General features: G+C 42.1%; 3 protein-coding genes across 4 annotated transcripts in view; 2 read left to right on the forward strand and 1 right to left on the reverse strand.

The window, feature by feature from the left end:
- The first annotated feature begins 1,762 nt into the window (after window positions 1–1,762).
- Window positions 1,763–4,014, forward strand: mos (v-mos Moloney murine sarcoma viral oncogene homolog). Its single transcript, XM_026361514.1, has 2 exons — window positions 1,763–3,140; window positions 3,955–4,014. Exon 1 carries the CDS (start codon window positions 2,107–2,109, stop codon window positions 3,127–3,129), a length of 1,023 nt encoding a protein of 340 aa, XP_026217299.1. The 5' UTR covers window positions 1,763–2,106; the 3' UTR covers window positions 3,130–3,140; window positions 3,955–4,014.
- Window positions 4,015–4,366: 352 nt separating this feature from the next.
- steap2 (STEAP family member 2, metalloreductase) lies at window positions 4,367–10,294 on the reverse strand. 2 transcript variants are annotated; one of them, XM_026363265.1, is made up of 7 exons: window positions 10,141–10,294; window positions 8,863–9,316; window positions 8,618–8,784; window positions 6,866–7,393; window positions 6,409–6,573; window positions 5,649–5,972; window positions 4,367–5,450 (listed from the first exon to the last, which is right to left on the reverse strand). In XM_026363265.1, exons 2-6 carry the CDS (start codon window positions 9,260–9,262, stop codon window positions 5,679–5,681), a joined length of 1,554 nt encoding a protein of 517 aa, XP_026219050.1. In that variant the 5' UTR covers window positions 9,263–9,316; window positions 10,141–10,294; the 3' UTR covers window positions 4,367–5,450; window positions 5,649–5,678. The 2 variants fall into 2 exon arrangements, with proteins under 2 accessions (XP_026219050.1, XP_026219051.1); XM_026363266.1 differs by having other exon boundaries at window positions 5,351–5,411.
- Window positions 10,295–11,185: 891 nt separating this feature from the next.
- alg14 (ALG14 UDP-N-acetylglucosaminyltransferase subunit) overlaps window positions 11,186–19,949 on the forward strand; it is a 9,223-nt gene continuing 459 nt past the window's right edge. Inside the window, exons 1-4 of the mRNA XM_026361139.1 lie at window positions 11,186–11,367; window positions 12,096–12,247; window positions 13,246–13,368; window positions 19,311–19,949. The exon at window positions 19,311–19,949 is cut by the window's right edge and continues 459 nt beyond it. Coding sequence (XP_026216924.1) covers window positions 11,226–11,367; window positions 12,096–12,247; window positions 13,246–13,368; window positions 19,311–19,541 — 648 coding nt within the window. The 5' untranslated portion in view covers window positions 11,186–11,225 and the 3' untranslated portion in view covers window positions 19,542–19,949. The remainder of the gene's footprint in view (window positions 11,368–12,095; window positions 12,248–13,245; window positions 13,369–19,310) is intronic.

A 19,949-nucleotide genomic window follows, 5' to 3' on the forward strand; every position in this document is an offset into this window, starting at 1 on the left:
GTTGCTCTGAGTGAAGTCATTCAGCAGAGGCGAACGCGTCTGTGCTGACGCTGAGAAACTCCGTGTGATGCTAGTGAAAAACGAGCTGAGGAAGATCATGAGACAAACTGCATTCCAGCCATGTTGGTTTTTGTTATCCGTTGCATTTCAATAATGCCATCCTGTGACAACTATGGACTCATTGCTAATGCTCAATATTTTACTTCAAATCTATTTTACAAACTACTGTTGTATTTTTATAAATATAGGCAAAGTATTTCACATAAACATATATATAAGTAAATATATGTGTATATGTTTATAGGTTGTGTAAAATAAAAATTAATGCTGCAGCTTTTATCCATTGTTTTATTTTTTTTTTTAAACATTGATATCATCCAAAGAGGCAGATTATTTATTGTCTGGCAGAGTAACCTGATCTGATTTACATACCTTGCTGCTATGATACAGAAGAGCTGCAGACGTCAACTCCAGTGTTTTCACACAATGTAATGAAAGTTCAATAAACATAACCGAAGGGTCCAACCGAGTCTGTTTGGTCAATGCTAAAACTGCTGTGTCGTTCACTGGGATTCTGTGTGTAGCTCACTGCAATGTCACCGAAAAATAGCAGAGGTGGCGCAAGTACACGAACTCACTACACAAGTTGCAGTACTACAGTAAGTACGTGCTCAACATTTGACTTAAAGTACAAAAGTAAAAGTAGCTCCATTAGCAGTAGCATCAATCCAGCTCAGTTACTCAAAGTATTTTAAACACTAGTCAACTTTAAAGTCTAGTCCTCATATGGTCCACATACTCCTCTTAAATAACTAAGTATTACCATTAAAAATACTTTAAGCACCAAAGTAAAAGTACTTAAGTACTCATTATGCAGAATGAACCAATTCAGGATTATTATGGGATTAGAAATATTGATGCATTAATGTGGAAACATCACTAACATAGCTGCTGTTAATGTAGTTAATCCATAATCATACAGCAACACGGGATAGATTAGATTTTGTACAGAAAATCTACATGTGCCCATATATATATATATATATATATATAATATATATATATATATATATATATATGTATTGCTGTGTTTTCTGGCTTCTGGATTTGCCTCCATGTCGTTTGGCTTTTTTGATTTCTGCTCAGTCTGTTCTGCTGGTGATGTAATTGGTTTATTTAATCTTTAGAGAGTGGTGAATATCAGTATGATAAGACAACGTAAATCCACCCTCTTCACCACTGTTCACAGTAACAGAAGACTGCAGAGCCCAGGTAGTGTAAGCAAAGCTCTAGTTAAGTGTCTCTGCGTCAAATTTCAACTGAGCCATGCTGTGTTTTACTGTCGTCTCCCTGCCCTCACGTTCCTGCTTCTCCATGTGGAAAACTGTGAATTTAAACTCTGGCCACACTTTCAGGTTGTCCTCACCTAACCATGGACGGACACAGTGCAGTGACATGATCAGTGGCAAAGAGTCGTGCTTCAAGCTTATCATGAGGAGACTGATGATGGACACACACCCTGTCCTGCTCTGTCTTCTGGTGACAGTGAAGGAGTTGTTCAAACGTGGGCATCTGTTCTTACAGGGATCCTGCAACGCTGCAGAAGTCTCAGTGAAAAGACTGAAAAAGAGACACACACACACACACACACACACACAGGCTCTGAGCTGTGTAACATGTCGCCCACCCCCCGCCTCATGCTGCATCTACTTTGTCAAACTTTGTGTCTGTGCACTCTGCGGACTCCACACTGCACAGAAAGGCCCATATGGTGAAGCTGCTGATGAAGTAGCCAATGAAACTCACACATGCTGCAGCTATTTTTTGACACACATAAATAATACCGTGCTTTACTATAACAGAATGTAAAAGGTGGTTCATGTTACGCCGTCCTCCCCAACTGTAGATTGCGTAAACTGAGTTGAACCATCGGGATGAACCCGTTGAACCCAAACAAAGCATTACATACTCCACAACACTAAGTGGCGGTGTGGCTGCCCGTGTGTGTGTGTGTGTGTGTGTCTGCGCTGAAAAGCTCTTCAGCCTTCAGCCCTGCTGCTCAGTCAGTTGCAGACTTCAGGCTGCACAGACCCGCTGCCGCTCACGATGCCTTCACCGATCCCCGTGACTCGCCTGCTGCCCAGAGACATCTACCCTTCTCTCGACATCGGCGCCTGCAGCAGCCCGCTGAGCAGACACTCCCACGGCTCCACGTTACAGGTCCCGGTCCAGCGGCTCCACGGTAAAGTCGCCACCCGGCTCTGGTCCTCCGTGATCCTCTGGAAGGAGCTGCGGTCTGCGCAGCCTGTGGGCTCCGGAGGATTCGGCTCCGTCTACAAGGCGGACTACCTCGGGGAGACCGTTGCGCTGAAGAAAGTGAAGAAGTGCACCAAGAACAAGCTGGCGTCGCGGCAGAGCTTCTGGGCTGAGCTCAACGCGGCACACCTGCGCCACAGGAACGTCGTGCGCATCATCGCGGCTACCACCTGCGTACCCGCGGATTTTGGAGATGAAGGCAGCATCGGAACCATCCTGATGGAGTTCGTGGGGAGCAGCAACCTGCAGCAGATCATCTACGGACGTGCGGAGCTGCTGGGGGGCGACAGGTGGCTCCGCTACTCCACAGACATCGCACAGGGCTTGCGGTTCCTCCACTCGCACAGCATCGCGCACCTGGACATAAAACCGGCCAACGTGCTGGTGTCCGCTGACGACGTCTGCAAAATCGCCGACTTCGGCTGCTCGTTGAAACTCGACGGCGGCGGTGAAGTGAGCGCTGTCAGCCCGCTCCTGAGCCACGTCGGTGGCACGTACACGCACAGAGCCCCGGAGCTGCTGAAGGGCGAAGGGGTGTCCGCTAAGGCGGATATCTTCTCTTTCGCAATCACCTTTTGGCAGCTGATCACCAGAGAGCAGCCGTACGCCGGCGACAGGCAGCACGTGCTTTACGCAGTGGTGGCGCACAACCTGCGTCCGTCTGTCCGGGACCATCCGGTGTTCAGGTCGCAGCAGGGGCGGCTGTGCAGTGCACTAGTAAGCCGGTGCTGGAGCGGAGGGCCCCAAGACAGACCCAGTGCCCAGGAGCTGCTGGCTGAGCTGGAGCAGCTGCGCGCCCCGGATATGAGTTGATTTTTACTGCTGTGAGTTTCATGGACACGTTTTAGGAGCGTTTTGGTTGGTGACTTCCTGCAGTGAATGACCAGTTCCTGTATGCGATGAAGAAAACACCAAATGTGTGCCTTATTGTTTACTGTTGAAGACAGAACGCGTGCTTCACTGCTCTGTGATGTGAAGTGATGCACCTTTGGTACAAAGTAGCTCCTGTTCGTTGAAGCAGTGACACCATACACTGGTGTTGATTGCAGCGTGATGTTTAATCATGCCAGGCTGTGAGGCATCCTTCAAAAAAAGCCACTGCTGCCAGAATCCTCATTAACCACTTCAGGTTTTTAGAATAGTTATGAGCAGTGACACTGTGGGATCAGGCTGAATGCAGGTGGCGTCGTTTGAGCAATTTGTTCTTGTCTTGAGAAAAGCCAGATCACTGATTGTTGTCAAGAAAACCAGCTGGTTTGGATCAATGAGTCACTTATTGGAGGACACATGGTAAAACCTCCTTTAAAGATAGATTATAGTTTTAATGAGTGTAGTTTAACAGCACACCATATTAAGTTTCTCTGCGTAAAACCGATCTTTTAGTTTGTCATTTAATTTGCCAACTCAGGGCAGCCACACTTTAAATAACTGAAAGGAACTTTTAGCCTCGTCTTTCTTAAATATGTTGTTTATAAATATGATGTTTTATATGTCTTGTTATGAAATTTAACTGTGATGGGTTTTCATTAAAATTATTTTAATACTATAAATGTGTCTTACTTATCATTCCACCTTCCACCACCTGCATTGATGACTTGATGCTGACTCGCTCTTTCTTATTCTGCTCATCATTTGCAGTCATTCTTCCGTTACTTGTGCATTTCTTCGTTGTTGCTGGATCGACTGTTCTCTCTGTAGGTAGGCTCTGGGTCAGGGGGCTTTCTTAGCCCTCTGTTCCCTGGACCTTGTGGCCAGTAGACCTGTTCAAGTGCAACTGTATTGTAACACTTTAAATGCTGTGTTAGACACAGAGTGTTGGTCCAATGCTGACGGGCAGAAAATGCATCGGTGACACTATAACTGTCTGTCACACTTCAGGCGTCACCATGTTTGAGCAATGATTCCTTTGCCGACATTTCTCTTCACCTACTTGATCTAATTCACTGCCACTGGTCTTTACTCTGTGGGATCCTGTCCTATCACCTGCATTCATATACCTCTTTCTCTGTTGCTACCTTGAATCACTTTTGTTGTGCTTTTTCAGCAGATCTGCACTTCAAGATCAAACGACTGGAGAAAATGATTAAAATGTACGGCCTATTAAATAATTTCTAAAGCAGTTAAATGAATGTCTAAAACATCCAGGCAGCCTTTAACACATTTCAGTTCAGCCAAACATAGGTCAATTTAATGGTACACATGCATTACATCAAAGCACAATAATAATAATCCATTTTATTTAGACAGTACATTTACAGACAAAGACCTTTTACATAGACAAATATGAGGCTGACTTTGCTGTACTTCAGTTCTGATGCAGCTTCAGCACCTGCAGCTGGACTGTGGGATGAGCTGCAGTGTATTCAATACAAATATCACAATAAAGAATGACTGCACTACTGGAACAGAAAATCCATAATCACATTGATTAGAGCATGATAGATGGACTCAATAATCACTGGCACAGAAATACGAACTAAAGAAAGATGTGCTGTTGCTAAGTCACCACTTCAACAGGTGGAGAAACTCCAGAAAAGAAATAGAAACTGGCAGCACGAGTTGACACCTGTAATGACGGTTCTGTGCTAAAGCACATTGATCTATGAATAACATCGTTCCATTAGTCAAATAGAGATTTTTATTGCACTAATACTGACAGAACATGACACAGTGAAACGGGAGAATCAATAAATACCTCAAAATATTTCATTTTGCAGTTTGACACTGAACCATTTCAAGCACTGAAGGAGAAACTACATTAGTACTGGCAACATGGTCACTACATGATATTCTCTTCCATATCATTTACATATATATCAATATCTGATGCTACACGTGTGAAAATAACACTACTGAAAATACATTTGTCAACTTTCAAGGAGTACTACTAAGTTTAGATACTCACAAGACACACATAACAAACATGTATGCTGCAGAAGCACACACACCATTCAACTCAGTGTTGTCTTTTCGTTCATTGGGTTGAGATGAAACTCCTGTGGAGTTCACAGTTGCATCTTTTAAAGTCCATGCTCTCAGTCTTTAGTCTCCATTGTGTTTGATGACATTGTCTGGGTTACTGAAGAGAAGTTTCTCTTTAAATCAACAACCAACGCAGTATTTCAGTGTGATGTCTACCAGGACAAATAGATTGGAACAAATTAATAGTAGTATAATAATACAAAGTCAGCAGTCATTGTGTAGTTACAGCAAATACTTGCAGAGTACATATACATTACAAAGTTACAGTAAAATTAATAATATGCCCTTTCAATGAGAACCACGTAAGAAAGAACTGTCTAGCTAACTCTGGTAATAATAGGTAAACATACCAGGCAAGGAGCAGCCCTGTGCTGCGCCCATCACATGATTGTGACTCTCTCAGGTGAAACGTGGGCAGCCGAGCCCACCGGCTCCAGGCGCTGGCATCGGTATTGACTGCTGTCCTGGCCCCGGCGGATCCGGTGGAGTTTGCGTGCAACACAAGGGAGCAGCATTAGCACCTTTCCCAGGATGACACACACTGGCAGTGCCAGGGCCACCATGAAACTGGGGGGCAGATAGAAACGATAGGCCTCCTCCTCGAAGGCTCGCTTCCAGCCAAACAGCAGGCCGTGGAAGGTGGCAATGAGCAGGGCGATGTATCCTAGAGTGGACTGGAGCACAGACAGGAATACCCATGATGACACACTCAGTAACAACAGAAAATGGATGCTGGGGGACTTCTACATGTCAGTGCCTATCGTGACTTGGGCAGATGACACATCATCCTTGCCTGCCCACCACGTGTCCACTTCAACTTAAGCTGCAGGACTAACCTCCAGTAAAATATGACCCATTTTAGAGCTTGTTCAATTTTGACTATATTTTCACTGACAGCTTGTTTCAAATGGAACGTGAAGTAAAATGTTTGCCTATCAATCATTCTTTTTGTTTTCTCCTGCGACAGGTCTTTAGTGTGGCTGTATTTAGCTGAAACATCCCATAATCACAGTGCTGAAACTAAGAAAAACACGTTTACCCATGTTGCTATCTGTGCACACTGCAACTTGTTATGTGAAAGTGTCAGGCCCCTGGTTTTTACGACTGTACCTGTATGAAGCTGAACTCCCTCCAGTTGAGCATGCTGTGGACAGAGGGGATGGAGGAGATGGCTAGGAGCGACAGGAGCCCGAGACTCATGATCCCAAAGGACACGTACATCTCCACCCTCCACACCTCCTCCTCATTCCACGCATTCTCCACGTTAGCGTGGACCTGCCGACGCAGAGGAGGGAAGTGATCATATGAAGCATGTTACATACTTAAAGCTAAGATTTTATTTCTGCAAGACTCCTTCAGTAACTGAATCAACCATAAAGCCCATATGACAAGCAATGTGCCTAATACTCCTAGTTATATTACTTTTGGAAAGAAGGAAACAAATCATTTCTCAAAATGTAGGAATACTTCCTCAGTTTTAGCAACAGATCCCCGCCTTGTGTTGTTGACAGGTCAAATGAATAAACATCAGTGTATGCATGCTGTCAAAATCCTCCATCCTACTGACCTGCTGGTAGGCAGTGTTGAGCAGCAGGTACCTCTCAGACCTCCTCATGGGCAGACAGAGGCTGTAGAGAACATGGACAGCAGCCAGGAAGAAGCTAAGGAGGCCCAGCTGCTTCCGGCTCTGCAGCCAGCCCTCTAGCCAGTGTGGGAAATGCCTGTATTTGGTACCATAGTAGAGCTGGTGGGCGGCTGCCAGTTGGCCTGCCAGATACACCAGGGCCAAGAGAGTGATGGCCACAGTGGGCAATGTCCGGTTCACCATCTCTATGGGGATCTTGTAGAAGTCACTCTGCTTGTATTTTACATAAGGGTGGATGATGTCTCGTACAAAAGAGTAAGCAAAGAAGAAAATGGAGAGAGCCACGGCAGCGAGGACGGGGCCCTTCCAGCCAGGAAATAACTGTATGGGCATGTTTTCAATGTCCCGCGACGACGACAGGGTGCCCATATCCACCGGCTGGAAACTGAGCTGGCGGGCTAACTCCATAATCTGCTGTCGCGCCTCCACTGAGTCACTGCAGATGAACACCTACGTAGAGCCAGGATTACAGATGGAGGAACTGGTTAGAGGACCAGGAAAGATGGAACAGAGAGGAGGAACACATAACGCATACAGTGTTATACGGTATATGATCTACACTGATCAGGCACAACGACTTGACATGTGGAGACATGGACTGCACTAGACCCCTAAAGGAGTGCTGTGGTATCTAGTATGAAGTTGACCACTTCTGATATTGCCTGCTGTTCTTTTCTCTCTCCTCTTTCCACCCACCCCAACCGGTCGAGGCAGTTGGCCGCCCACCATGAGCCTGGTTCTGCTGGAGGTTTCTTCCTCTAAAGGGAGTTTTTCCTCTCCACTGTTGCCTAAAGCTTGCTCAAATGGGATTGTTGGGTTTTCTCTATAATTTTTTTTGTATAAATATTTTCTGTAAGGTCTTAAACCTTAGACTGTAAAGTGCCTTGAGATAACTTCTGTTGTAAATTGGCGCAATACAAATAAAACTGAATTGAATTGAATTGAATTGATAGAGGCAGACCACTGCAGACTCACTGGAGCTGCAGTGTTAAAGATGATCTGACGCAGTCGTCTAGCCGTCACATCCTGGCCCTTGTCAAAGTCGCTCTAATCCTTACGCTTGCCCATTTTTCCTGCTTCTAAAAAACACAAATGTTCACTAACAGGTGCCACGATGAAGAGTGTATGTGTAGTTACCCTTGAAAAACATATCAGCGAGGCATACGTTTTCACTGGCTGCCATGGAATTGATGTTTACTCTACCTCACACACAGTGGGCTGCTGCCACAAATATTCACTAGATTGTCAAATGCACTGTAGGTTCATCCTCTAATGTCGAGGTTTGTATTAAAACAGATTTTAAAGTATCATTTTAGTTGTTAAAAGCGTCTGAAAGTGAGGTTGTGTCCTGCAACTTTGGATACCAGGCCACGGATCAGACAGACTGAGGAGTTATTTCAGGAGCTCTATTGTTGTGAGAGTCCTGTACAGCAGTTCATTTGTTCAGGAGTCCACTGGGGTTTTTTTTAATAATCTGTGGCTAAATTATGGGAGATTTAATGTGTCAGAAAGCCTCATTATCTGTCATCCTTGAAATGGATTTGAGCTGTTCTACTTATTTCTAATGCATATTGACACTGACAACACAGAATCACTTAAACTGAACACATTACCCTTAATAGCTAGAGGAATCTTCTATCTCTATCCTTTCTTTAAAACTGCCTCTGACAGTACCTGGGAGCTGGCGTCTTTGGGGCAGCTCTGCTGCATGGCCCAGGCTGAGATGACGTTGAAGCCTTTGACGACGATGGAGTCCGGCAGCAGTGAAGCCAGATACTCAGCGTTCGACTCTGGATACTGGTTCACCCTCCTGTTGTTACTCACATCCACCAGGATCTTTCCTGAAGAACAACAAGACAAACACATATAAACCGACTCCATCACGGCGGTGGTGCACTGGAAAGAGTGTTGCTATCTACCTTCCAGGAGATGTTTGAGGTCCCACAGGACAGAGTAATGCTCCCGACGGATTGCCAGGAACACAATGTTGGCCTTCCCCACAGCGTCTTCATGGTGGGTCACATCCACCACATGTGGAAATGACTGGGCTGCCAGTTTGGGATGGCGGCTGCCCACCACCACATAGAAGCCGCAGCGCAGCAGGCGGATGGTCAGGCACTTGGAGAAGTCACCAGAACCCAGTATGGCCACTGTGGGCTGCGCAGGAAGGCAGGAAGCCCCTGAATCTCCAAAACCAACTCCGTTCTTCGCACCGTTGGGCAGGAAGCAGGCTTGGACGTGGCGGAAGTGGTGGGAGGAGGAGGAGGGTGTGAGGAACACAGGGCTCCTGCTGCCGCCCATCATAGAGATGGAGTCCATCCTTCCTCCCTGTCACGTCTTCTGGGGTTTTCTGCTCAAGATGTTTCAGTGGATCTACGCGAAAGTAAAGAACCACTCATTGATTAAGCTAAGACACAACTAGTTTAACTATTTTGCTGCTGAATGGTCACTGACTGAGGATTTTCTATACAGCACAAGGAACGGATTAATGAACTATTAGTAAGAGTACGTTTTCTAATACTCTCCTGCCTATTGTTTCTAATACAGGTGTATTACTGTACCTGACATGAAGAGTGGTAGAGAAACAATCTGATGACATTTTTGTCACTTGGACAACAGGATGTTTCCCTTGCGTTTGTACATGTGGACACATGAGAACATTTTGTCCAGAGAGCTGTTAGAGGGTTGATTCATGGTTTCAGGTTTAAGGTTAGATGTAGGTATAGGTGGGTTAAGGTTTAGGTCAAGCAGTTGGTTCAGGTAACAGACTGACAATATATATTTATATATATATATATATATATATATATATATATATATATAAATATATAATAAGTGTGTGTTTGTGTGTGTGTAGGTGCTCGGCCCTGCGTCTTATCCCGGCTGTAGCTGTGCGCATCCTTTGCTGCTGCAGCCCGGTAAACGACGAACATCCGTCCACCGGGAGCAGCTGCATCCTCCTGTCTGCAGACACTGTGATCTAATGAAGGACACGGCGGTGTGTGTGTGTGTGTGTGTGTGTGTGTGTACAGCAACACAGTGTGCTCTGGTCTGCCTCCACCTGTAGCGCAGCAGCACGGCCGCAGCTGCACAAAACACAGTGAAAGAGGACAACAACAACAACAACAACAACAACAACACGCTGACACACGCAGAGCGTCACACGCACGGTGTGAGAGTGGTGGCATGTTACCCACCTGTCATCCATGCGGATGCGGATGCTGATGCTGCTGCTGATGCTGCTGATGCTGATGCTGAGACGCAGACCAGCTGCTAGCTGCCCGGAATGACTCTGATGGTGGCCAGCATCCGGTGTGGAAACACATGCTGCGTTCAATGCACTGTCGGATATACCAGCTTCCCTCTGTCTGCAGTTTTATGATGTTTAAATTCTGCTGCTGTTAATGTAGGGACAACAACACTATGATGATGATGCAAAAATCGATGTTAATTTGCCTGAAATATAAAATGAATGAATCTGAAGATGCACTCATTTTTAAAGCTACAAATATAACATCCAATCCTCTTCATGCTTTTCCCTTTTACACTGTGCAAAGATGAGATTGATGTAGCAATAATTATACAAAGACATTGACTTGTAAGACATTTAAATAGACTGGTAATGTAATGTCATGTAATGTATAAATAGCGGATGTCTTTCTGCTTAGGCCCACATATTTATGATCTATAATTACACCAACCATTCCAAGGTGTTCCTCCAAAATAAAAGTCTAAGAAGGTGAATGTCTTCTCCACAGCATGTGGACAGCACAGTGACAGACAAACAAACTGCAGTGTCTGGACAGAAGACACCGTGGCTTCCTGTGGAGGGCGCCATTTATCCTTTTCTTTTAAAACGACAGAGAGAAGAAGAGACTGGGACAATGTGTGTTTATTATGCCCTAAATAATGTTTTGCAGGCGTCAGTTTACTTACTGAGTTAGAGTTATGCGTAGATACTAAGAATAAAGTTTATACTAAGAATAAACTGGACATACAACATATATGTTATTTGTCCTTTTTCTGGCAAATATTTTGGACTGTTTTGATGAACTCAACTCACTTAATATCTTATATTTATTGACTAAATTTAGATTTTTGGAAGCTATCATTTCAGTTTACATAAGCTCAAACTGCACAGCTACATAAAACTATAACTAAAACTAATGAAGGGACTAACTCCTGCCACTGAATGGAGACAGTCTGCTGTTAAAGGCGGAGGGAGATGTGCCTGAAAGCCTAAATTCAGGTCCTAGTGTTGTGATGCTACACATTAGCCGTCATGTTCCTGTTAAGTGTTGCTTTTGCTGTTTTACTCATATGTTTGTTGTTTATTATCCGGTTATATGTTGTTGTTAAGACCGGACCAAAGTATAAACCTGGATCCAGAGGTCCCGTCGCTGTTGTCGTCGTTGCAGGATCAGGTAACATTAACTTACACGCATGTACCACGATATGAGCTGCTCTCTGCCAGAAAGATGAGTTGGTTTTATTCTTATGACCTGAAAATTGTCACAAATTGTACTTTTCTACGTGTTCATTGTTCATTTCCACATCTGCACAGTCACGAACAAGCAAAACACGTTTTCATTCCTTTCTTTCTAACATTAGCCGACTTCCTTAGCTTCCGTGGACTGTACCAAATATAGGGAATGATGGGGGTGGATTTTTATTATTATTATTATTATTTTAATCAACCAGGAGGGTCTCTGCAGCTATTAAAACATTGTTTACAGAGTTTGTTGTTCTCAGCGTGACAAGCTTATATTCAGCTGAATAGTTGTACTGTGGCTCCAGACAGTATCTGAACAGAAACACTACATGTCCAGAATATACTGGACTAATGATCTACTGCAGTGTACAGTATTACATTCAATTTAGTTTATTGAATTGAAAAAATGCCAAAACATGAAGCTGACTTTGAGCATTGGGAACTGTAAACATTTGTGGATCCTGTAGTGAACGTTTTTTTAAGAATAATTTGAATAAAAAACTAAGCCAGACCAAAGGAGCATCACATAGATATTCAGGTTTTCCTTTATTAGAATTGTAATTCTGAACATGAACCATACAGTTGTTCTATATCAGTATCTAAGTACTTAGTCTTTATGTCATTGCCACGTTCATCATGTGTCTATCATGTGTTTTCCAGGTGGCCACACCACAGAGATCCTGCGGCTGATGGAGTGCCTGTCTGCGGCCTACACCCCTCGACACTATGTCATTGCCGACACAGACCGGATGAGCGAAGAGAAAATCTGCACCTTTGAAAGCTCCAAGCAAGACTCTGACTCTAAGTCACAGGTACACATCTGCCTGAGGGCTGGATTTAGGTATGAAGTGTTGTTTTGCATGTACCTACTAGTGCCCAAGGTGCTGTTATCATGGAGTTTGTCCGCCGATTTGTGCGTGTTTAATAGGATTGTCTCTTTTGAATAAAGCCTGTGTCTTGGAGTGAGTGTGCAGGTTGTGGTACTTGATACTGACAGTGATGAAATGAGTGGCTGGCTGCTGTACGAGTGCTGCCCAGCAGGTGGCATAAGCACTCTACTCATCTTCTCATCTCATCTTAAACACCATTTTAGTTATAAACACAACAAACTACTTTATACCTATTTAAAGATCAGTAAGAAGAATGTTTTTAGGGCCTATCTGAGTGATTATTTTCATTCATTATTAATGTGCAGGTGTCTTCCAGGTGAACCAATTGATCACTTGGTTTGCATGAAATCGGTCAACAATGAAAAATGTCCACGAGTGTCCTAGAGGGTAATCGACTGTCTTAATTTGTTCAACCCGGTCAAAAATCTCAAATGTTGAAATAAATTTAGACTAATGTAAGATTTAAAAAAAGTCACATTTGAGGACTTTGAACCAGTTAATTTTTTGGGAGTTTTTCATAGAAAATGACTCAACAATCAATATAGTTTTAAAAATGTTTTGTTGTATATGTTATTGGAACTTGTGGACTATTATTGCATGTATTTAGTGCATTTATATGCGCTATACAATTTAATAAATATTTTGTAAATACTTTGTAATTGTTGTTTTATATCTAATGCTTTTTCTTTGCATCTTTGCATACTGTTTTGTACTTTAACTGTTTTTGTGAGCTGTTTAACACATTTTTTCCTTCTCTGAACGTCTTACAGGAATTGCACCAGAGGTATACTATAAGCCTCGATTCCTGGATGCCTTAGGAACCAATTTCTACTTAAAATAACATTATTATTGGTACTGTAGTTAAAAGTGTGGATTCACTGCAAGAGTCAAAACTGATGTCATGTGACCTTGTCCCACAGTTCACCATCTGCCGGATCCCACGGAGCCGCGAGGTGCATCAGTCTTGGAGTTCAACTGTTGTTAGCACCCTGAACGCCCTGCGGTACTCCCTCCCTCTGGTGTTCAGACTAAGACCTGACATGGTGAGTGGACGTAGAAACACAGAGCAAGTAGGCTCCAAAACTAGTGCATGCTTTTGGGTGCATTATCTTAAAAGAAGTGTTTTGGGAATGATTGCCATACAAGTCGTGGTTTCTCTAACTCTGATGCACAGTTTGTGATCATACTCTTCATAATCCGTCTCTTTTGAGTTGGAGTTTTGAATGTTTATGGTACTGCACTAAACTGCTTAAGTATGCCGAAGTGCTCAAACTCATCCAGCTCCACAATACACTTGCAGCAATATGCAGATAATGTACAAATATAGTGAAAACATTCTTCCTTGTGAAACACAGAGCTCTGACATTTTACTGGTTGCATAACAAGATCATGCTCATTGAATTACACAACCTCGGTCTCATCAATTGACTGGCTTTTAAACTATATTCTGATTCCAGGAACATATTTAACTATATATAATTTAAACCAGAAAATTTGATCAGTGTAGAATGTCATTTTTTATTCCATTTAAAACAAGAAAGGGGTAGGGTTAAGTCCTCTAGTGTTCATAGATAGCTTGGAAATGCACCATTTCAGCATAAGCAAGGGGACATCTTGGTGTGCATAGAACCAGTTTTCGCTAGTTATGGCTCATTATGCAATATCTGTTTAACATTATGTATGTAAATGTGCTGTCACCATGTGGGAACAAGTCTAAAAAATGCAGTGTGTTTAGTGTGTAATGCTGAAACATGGAGCGATGTGCAGTGTTGTGGGACTGTGCACCCACCACCTGTGCCCATGTGTGTTTTGCTGTTGCTGCTTGTCTGTAGGTTTACATAGACAGTTGTAGGCAACGCTGTGTGAATGCTTATTGTCCGCCCGTGTGTTTTTGGCTTTAATGGAGAATACTACACCAGTGCCGCAACACCCTTTTATTTGACGTCTATATATATGGACCTCTGCTCTAGAATGCTTGCTGTGTCATTTATTGTGTTTTTGTGTGTGAGTTATTTTCCCAGGTTTATTGCAAACACACTTGGCTGGTCCACTAGGAGACATGTGTTTCATCTGTAAACACAAGCTGGAGTGTTTTAGAATATTTGACCTACCTGCTTGTATCTTAATGCACTAAAATCAACAGCCCACACCTGGCAGTTTCAAATCTCATTAGACTGGATTGAATTCTTTGCAGTAAATATATTTTTCATTGTGATATAAATCTATTGAGAAAATGTTTATGGGTGAAGTAACAGTGAATCTATTCAATCTGACAAATATATCTTATTAACGCAATAATCAGATAAAACTCCTATATTGCAACAAAGCAAGTAATGATTTGTCACATTTCCCCTAACAGCATCTAGAGATATTAAAAAATGAATATGTCAGGCTTTAGACATGTTTGACACTGTGTTCATTCTGGACTTTCTTTACCAATGAACACAGCTGGATCAGTGCCTCTGGTTTGGCAGTCACACTGGTTTCCAGGCTCAGCACTGTGATTACAGACAAACTGTGCCATTCATTTCCCCCCACTGAGACGGCCACTGTGCGGTCTCGTTAAATGTGGGTAGTGTTAGCAGTAAAATTATGTGATTGGTGTTTTTGTTAAGCTACAGACAAATCATTGACTTCTACCTGTGTTGTGCTGGCATAGCTCCTTAAATAAAAACATCCTAACTAAACCTGCCACATTTTTGTTGCCTTTGACAGAGGCTTATGTGATGCATACTGTTGATAAGATTCACACTGTATTGTTTTTGTTTTTTTTTTAAACGGGGCCTCGTGCACAGAAACTGTAACTGAAACTTACCACCAGCTGTCAGATATAATAAAGGCAGTAAATGACACATTTACTGCTGTTTGTGTTGGACAGCTGTGCAAACCAGTCATCGATCGAGACAAAGGCCGCAGAGATAGTATCTGTGTTTGTGGAGATGATGCGCTGAAGCCAGCCCATCAAGTGACACACCATCAATCTGTAGTATACCAACGCTTTAACTTTCAGTACATTTCTGAGATCTTTATACACAAATAATACGCGATAAGAGTCCATACAAAACTCACTTCGCTGCTGTCTCTGTGGTATTGAGACACAATGTCTATAAATATATAACAATGTAGAGGTTTAAATATGATTAGTGTTTAATTTAAAGCATGTTTAAAGCCCCAGTGTGAGCCTCTGTTTAACCAACCAGCTCATAATGGTTTGGTCAACATGCAGATTAGATAATAAGAATAATAATAATGACATACCTTATTGACGCTAGTTCACCTTAGGACAGCCTATAGTACAGGAGTTAATAGTGGAACAGCAGTTGTAGGTTCCATGAATGGATCAATAACTTCCTTTGTCTGCCTCCTTAGATGTTTGCTGCCCTGGTGAGTCAGTGTGAGCTGTAAACTGACACTCAGTAGTTGTCAGTAGGTGTGATGGAGAAAATGCTCCTTTCTGTTGCTGCATTGATATGAATATGATGGAAAAATTAGAATTTATATATTTTCACAGTAAAATCATTTCCATCTTTGTTACTCTGGATAAACCACAGAACACACTGGGAACAGTTTTCATCCATGCTATTTGTTTGTTATAACGTGAATTACTAATTCATTCATCATTTTCAGTGATGACGTCCTGACAGTTTGTGTGAACCCAAATTATCTGCACAATAGAAAATGACAATAAGAGCTCTGTGGTGTGCTACACTCACTTTTTGTCAGTGAAATGTCTGCCCAGCAGAACCCTCTGGTTGTCAGTGGCTGGTGAGAAACAAAGCCCGGGGACTTAGTGCCGGGGCAGTCATGCCAAGAATGTTCCAGCCAGGCTTATGGCTGCAGAACGGCCGAGGAACAGTCGTGAAACTCCAGCCGCTTTCACCACCTTTTAAAGAGAAGTCCTGAAAGCAGCAAATACATCACAAATACGTCTGTCAAATCTGCCAGTCGCTGTGTGGTGTTGGGAGCTGTGTGTGGGATCAGGCTGATCAATCACACAAATCCATACAATACTACATACCACATCCAAATTCAGAATGAACATCATTTTCACATGTGATTTTTCTATTGTTACTAAGTTTACTAATGTCAGGTAAATCCCAAACTAACTGTATGATATCTTCAGCTAAATGGATTCATATTGTTTTACTTCATCAGTGTAAAATGCTGTAATAATTTCAGTGGCTCATACCAGACTCTGGAAGTTCCTGGATTTTGTATGTGAATGTAAATCCAGAGGAAGTATTATCTCCATCTCTAGAAAGAAAATCTGCTGCTGCTTTATTTTATTTAGTGACTAGCTGCTTTTAATTTACAAAAACACAACTGTGATTTGTCCACGTGGCCACCTTATCTCTACACATAAGATGTTGAAGGACTTTAATCTTCACGTGGAAGCAGATGTACATATTAACAGTTTCATTTTGTAGGTGTAAAATGACTGAATGCAAGAATGATGGAAGTGAATGCAGAGTGTAGCTGCTGCTGTGTCTGTAAACTTGAATGATGACTTCTCCAGACTCCAGGGCAGCTCTGTCTGGTTTCCTGTAAACCCAACTCCCTGAGCCTCTTCCAGCCCTGAGGCCACTATTCATCCCAGTCCCCTCCCCCTCTGTCTTTGACTCTCACTGTGCTGCTGCCACTGAGTCACACACATTTTCTGCTCACTTTGTCTTTTTAATCTTCACACCAAGTATTTCTTCACTCTCTTTGTCGAGGGGTGTTTAGCTTGAAGCACAACACATAACTCTCCAAACCTGGAGTTGTTTGTGCTGCTAACACACATAAAATAATTCCCTGTACTATTCTAGAAAGATTTTACAAAAAGAAAAATATTACAGTATCTGACTGAAGCATTTGTTTTACCAGCAACAATACCAATACAGAGTCTGTGTGATAGTTCAGGCCATCATCATTATTAGAGGGACACTTTTTTAATAACAAAACCAAAACCAATGTCAAAGCATTTTAATACAGCAACAATATAAATTCCTTGGCCGTCCAAAAAAAAAATCACCACCATGACATTTTGACCTAGCAAATGGGTAAGAGCCTCCCACTGGATAATTAATGCATGGATGATTCTTTTTCAGCTGGTAACAAGTTATTTATCTCTAATTGATGCAGTGAGTAGCTTCTGATTTCTTAAACAACAAGTATGAAGAGACATCCTGTGGTCGTGGAAAAGATGTTAATCTGTTTTAGAAGGGTCAAATTATTGGCAAAGAAAACAAACAAATCAGGCAAAGAAAACATCTAAGGATATTGCTGAAATTATTAAAACTGGGTTATGAACTCTCCAACGCATTATTAGAAACTGGAAAGAAAGCGGGGAACCATCATTTTCATGGAAGAAATGTGGTCGGAAGAAAATCTTGAATAAACGTGATTGGCGATCTCTACAATGTTTGGTGAAATCAAATCAAATCATTGAAAAACAATAGTAGAATTCATGGCTGCGTTTATTAGTGAAAGTAAGAGCATTTCCACACACATAATGTGAAAACCACTTATCAGGGAGCATAAAGATTGGACTCTGGAGCAATGGAAGATGGTCATGTGGTCTGAAGAGGACAGATTTACCCTTTTCCAGAGTGAGGGGGTGAAGTGATGCACCCATCATGCCTAGTGCCTACTGTACAAGCCTGTGGGGGCAGTGCTATGATCTGGGGTTGCTGCAGTTGGTCAGGTCCAGGTTCAGTAACATTATGTGTCCAAAGAATGAGGTCAGCTGACTACCTGGATATACTGAATGACCAGGTTATTCCAGCAATGGATTTTTTTTTTCCCTGATGGTACGGACATATTGCAAGATGACAATACCAGGATTCATCAGGTTCAAATATCGACAGAGTGGTTCAGGGAGCATGACACATAATTTTTTTACAAATGGATTGGCCACCACAGAGTCCAGACCTTAACCCCATTAAAAATCTTTGGGATGTGCTGGAGAAGACTTTGCACAGAGGTCCAACTCTCCCATCATCAATACAAGATCTTGGAGTAAAATTAATGCAACTCTGGACGGAATAAATGTTGTGACATTGCAGAAGCTTATCGAAACAATGCCACAGTGAATGTGTGCTGTAAACAAAGCTGAAGGTGGTCCAACAAAATATTGTGACTTAACTAATTTAAGCTAAGTGAACTTCAGAAAACTAGAGATATGAATTTGACTCAACTCTTTCATCACATGGTACGGTTGTTTTCCTTAAACATTTCCCAGTTGAAGGAGTCAGTTCTACGTTTTGACATAAGGATCTGTGCACATTTTTCACCAAAATTAGTACTATACGTGTGAGACTGCTCCTAGTCAAATTGTACAGGTCTAGGAACTGAATTCAACACTAAATTTCATCATGTTTGCATAATTCTTTACTAAAGTTTGCATCAAGAATTGGTTCTTGTTTTGTCAAAAATAAAAAAGGTTGAATTGACTCGCTGCAGTTGATCCAATAAACTCATTATTTTAAGTTTAAAATCTCTAAGTTACATCAACTTACATTAAAGTGGTCAAAGTTAAATTAACTTAAAATTAACAAACACATATTTACATTAGGTTAATGAAAGGTTATTTGAATCTAGTTTCCTGTGCAATGGTTAACAGTGAATAGTTTATTCATAAGAGAGATGATTCTTTGGTAGAGATCTGCAAAAATACTCAATGTCAACTAGTAACTTTCGATTAGAAAATCTAGAAGGTTTTTCAGGTATATATTAAAACACTTTCAAGTTTTCTTTAAACACTTTTTAGTGCTTGTCAAGTTTCTGCAAACAACAACATTACAGTCTCCATTATTTGAAACAGATCCAGTCCAGGTTTGTTTCTTAAACCAGTTTCTGTCATGTGACGTGACATGTCGTGTCATAGACATCCTGAACAGTCCAGCACACTACTTTCTGTGTAGCTTATAAAAATAGTATGCGTTACTTCCTGGAAACATGCTTACCCCCCTCCTTTTTTGTGTTTGTGTTGTTGTTGTTTCAGGTGCTGTGTAATGGCCCGGGGACCTGCGTTCCCCTGTGCGTGGCAGGACTCCTGCTTGGAATTCTGGGAATGAAGAAAGTCTTGATAGTTTATGTTGAAAGTATTTGCCGGGTGCAAACGCTGTCCCTCACAGGAAAGATCCTGTACCCGATATCGGACTACTTCTTTGTCCAGTGGTCTTCTCTGAGGGACAAATACCCTAAATCCATTTTCCTTGGAAGAATAGTGTGAAATACCTATTACGGCAAAAAATACAGAAATGTAGAATTTTCTATGCTGCAATGTTACAGTACTCATGATTAAAAGATCTATTTTTAATGGCTTAGTTATGTTTGTCATTTATTCTTTAACAACTGTATCTGTGCTACATTTTATAAAGAGTGCAAGGTCTCCACGGTATATTGCTGCATAAGAAAACATTAGCTTTCATTAATAAATAATTCATACACCTAGGACAGGTCACCAGATCATCACAGGGCTGACACAGAAATAGACAATGACATGCACACCTACAAGCAATTCAGAATGATAAATCAACTTAACATGCCTGCCTTTGAACTGTGGAAGGAAGCCAGAGTAATATTTTGAAATCCACCCAGTATAGTAACAGATACAGTAACTCTCCAAATAGACAAACAA

The sequence above is a fragment of the Anabas testudineus genome, chromosome 2 (assembly GCF_900324465.2).
Source record: "Anabas testudineus chromosome 2, fAnaTes1.2, whole genome shotgun sequence".
NCBI classification, from domain to species: domain Eukaryota; kingdom Metazoa; phylum Chordata; class Actinopteri; order Anabantiformes; family Anabantidae; genus Anabas; species Anabas testudineus.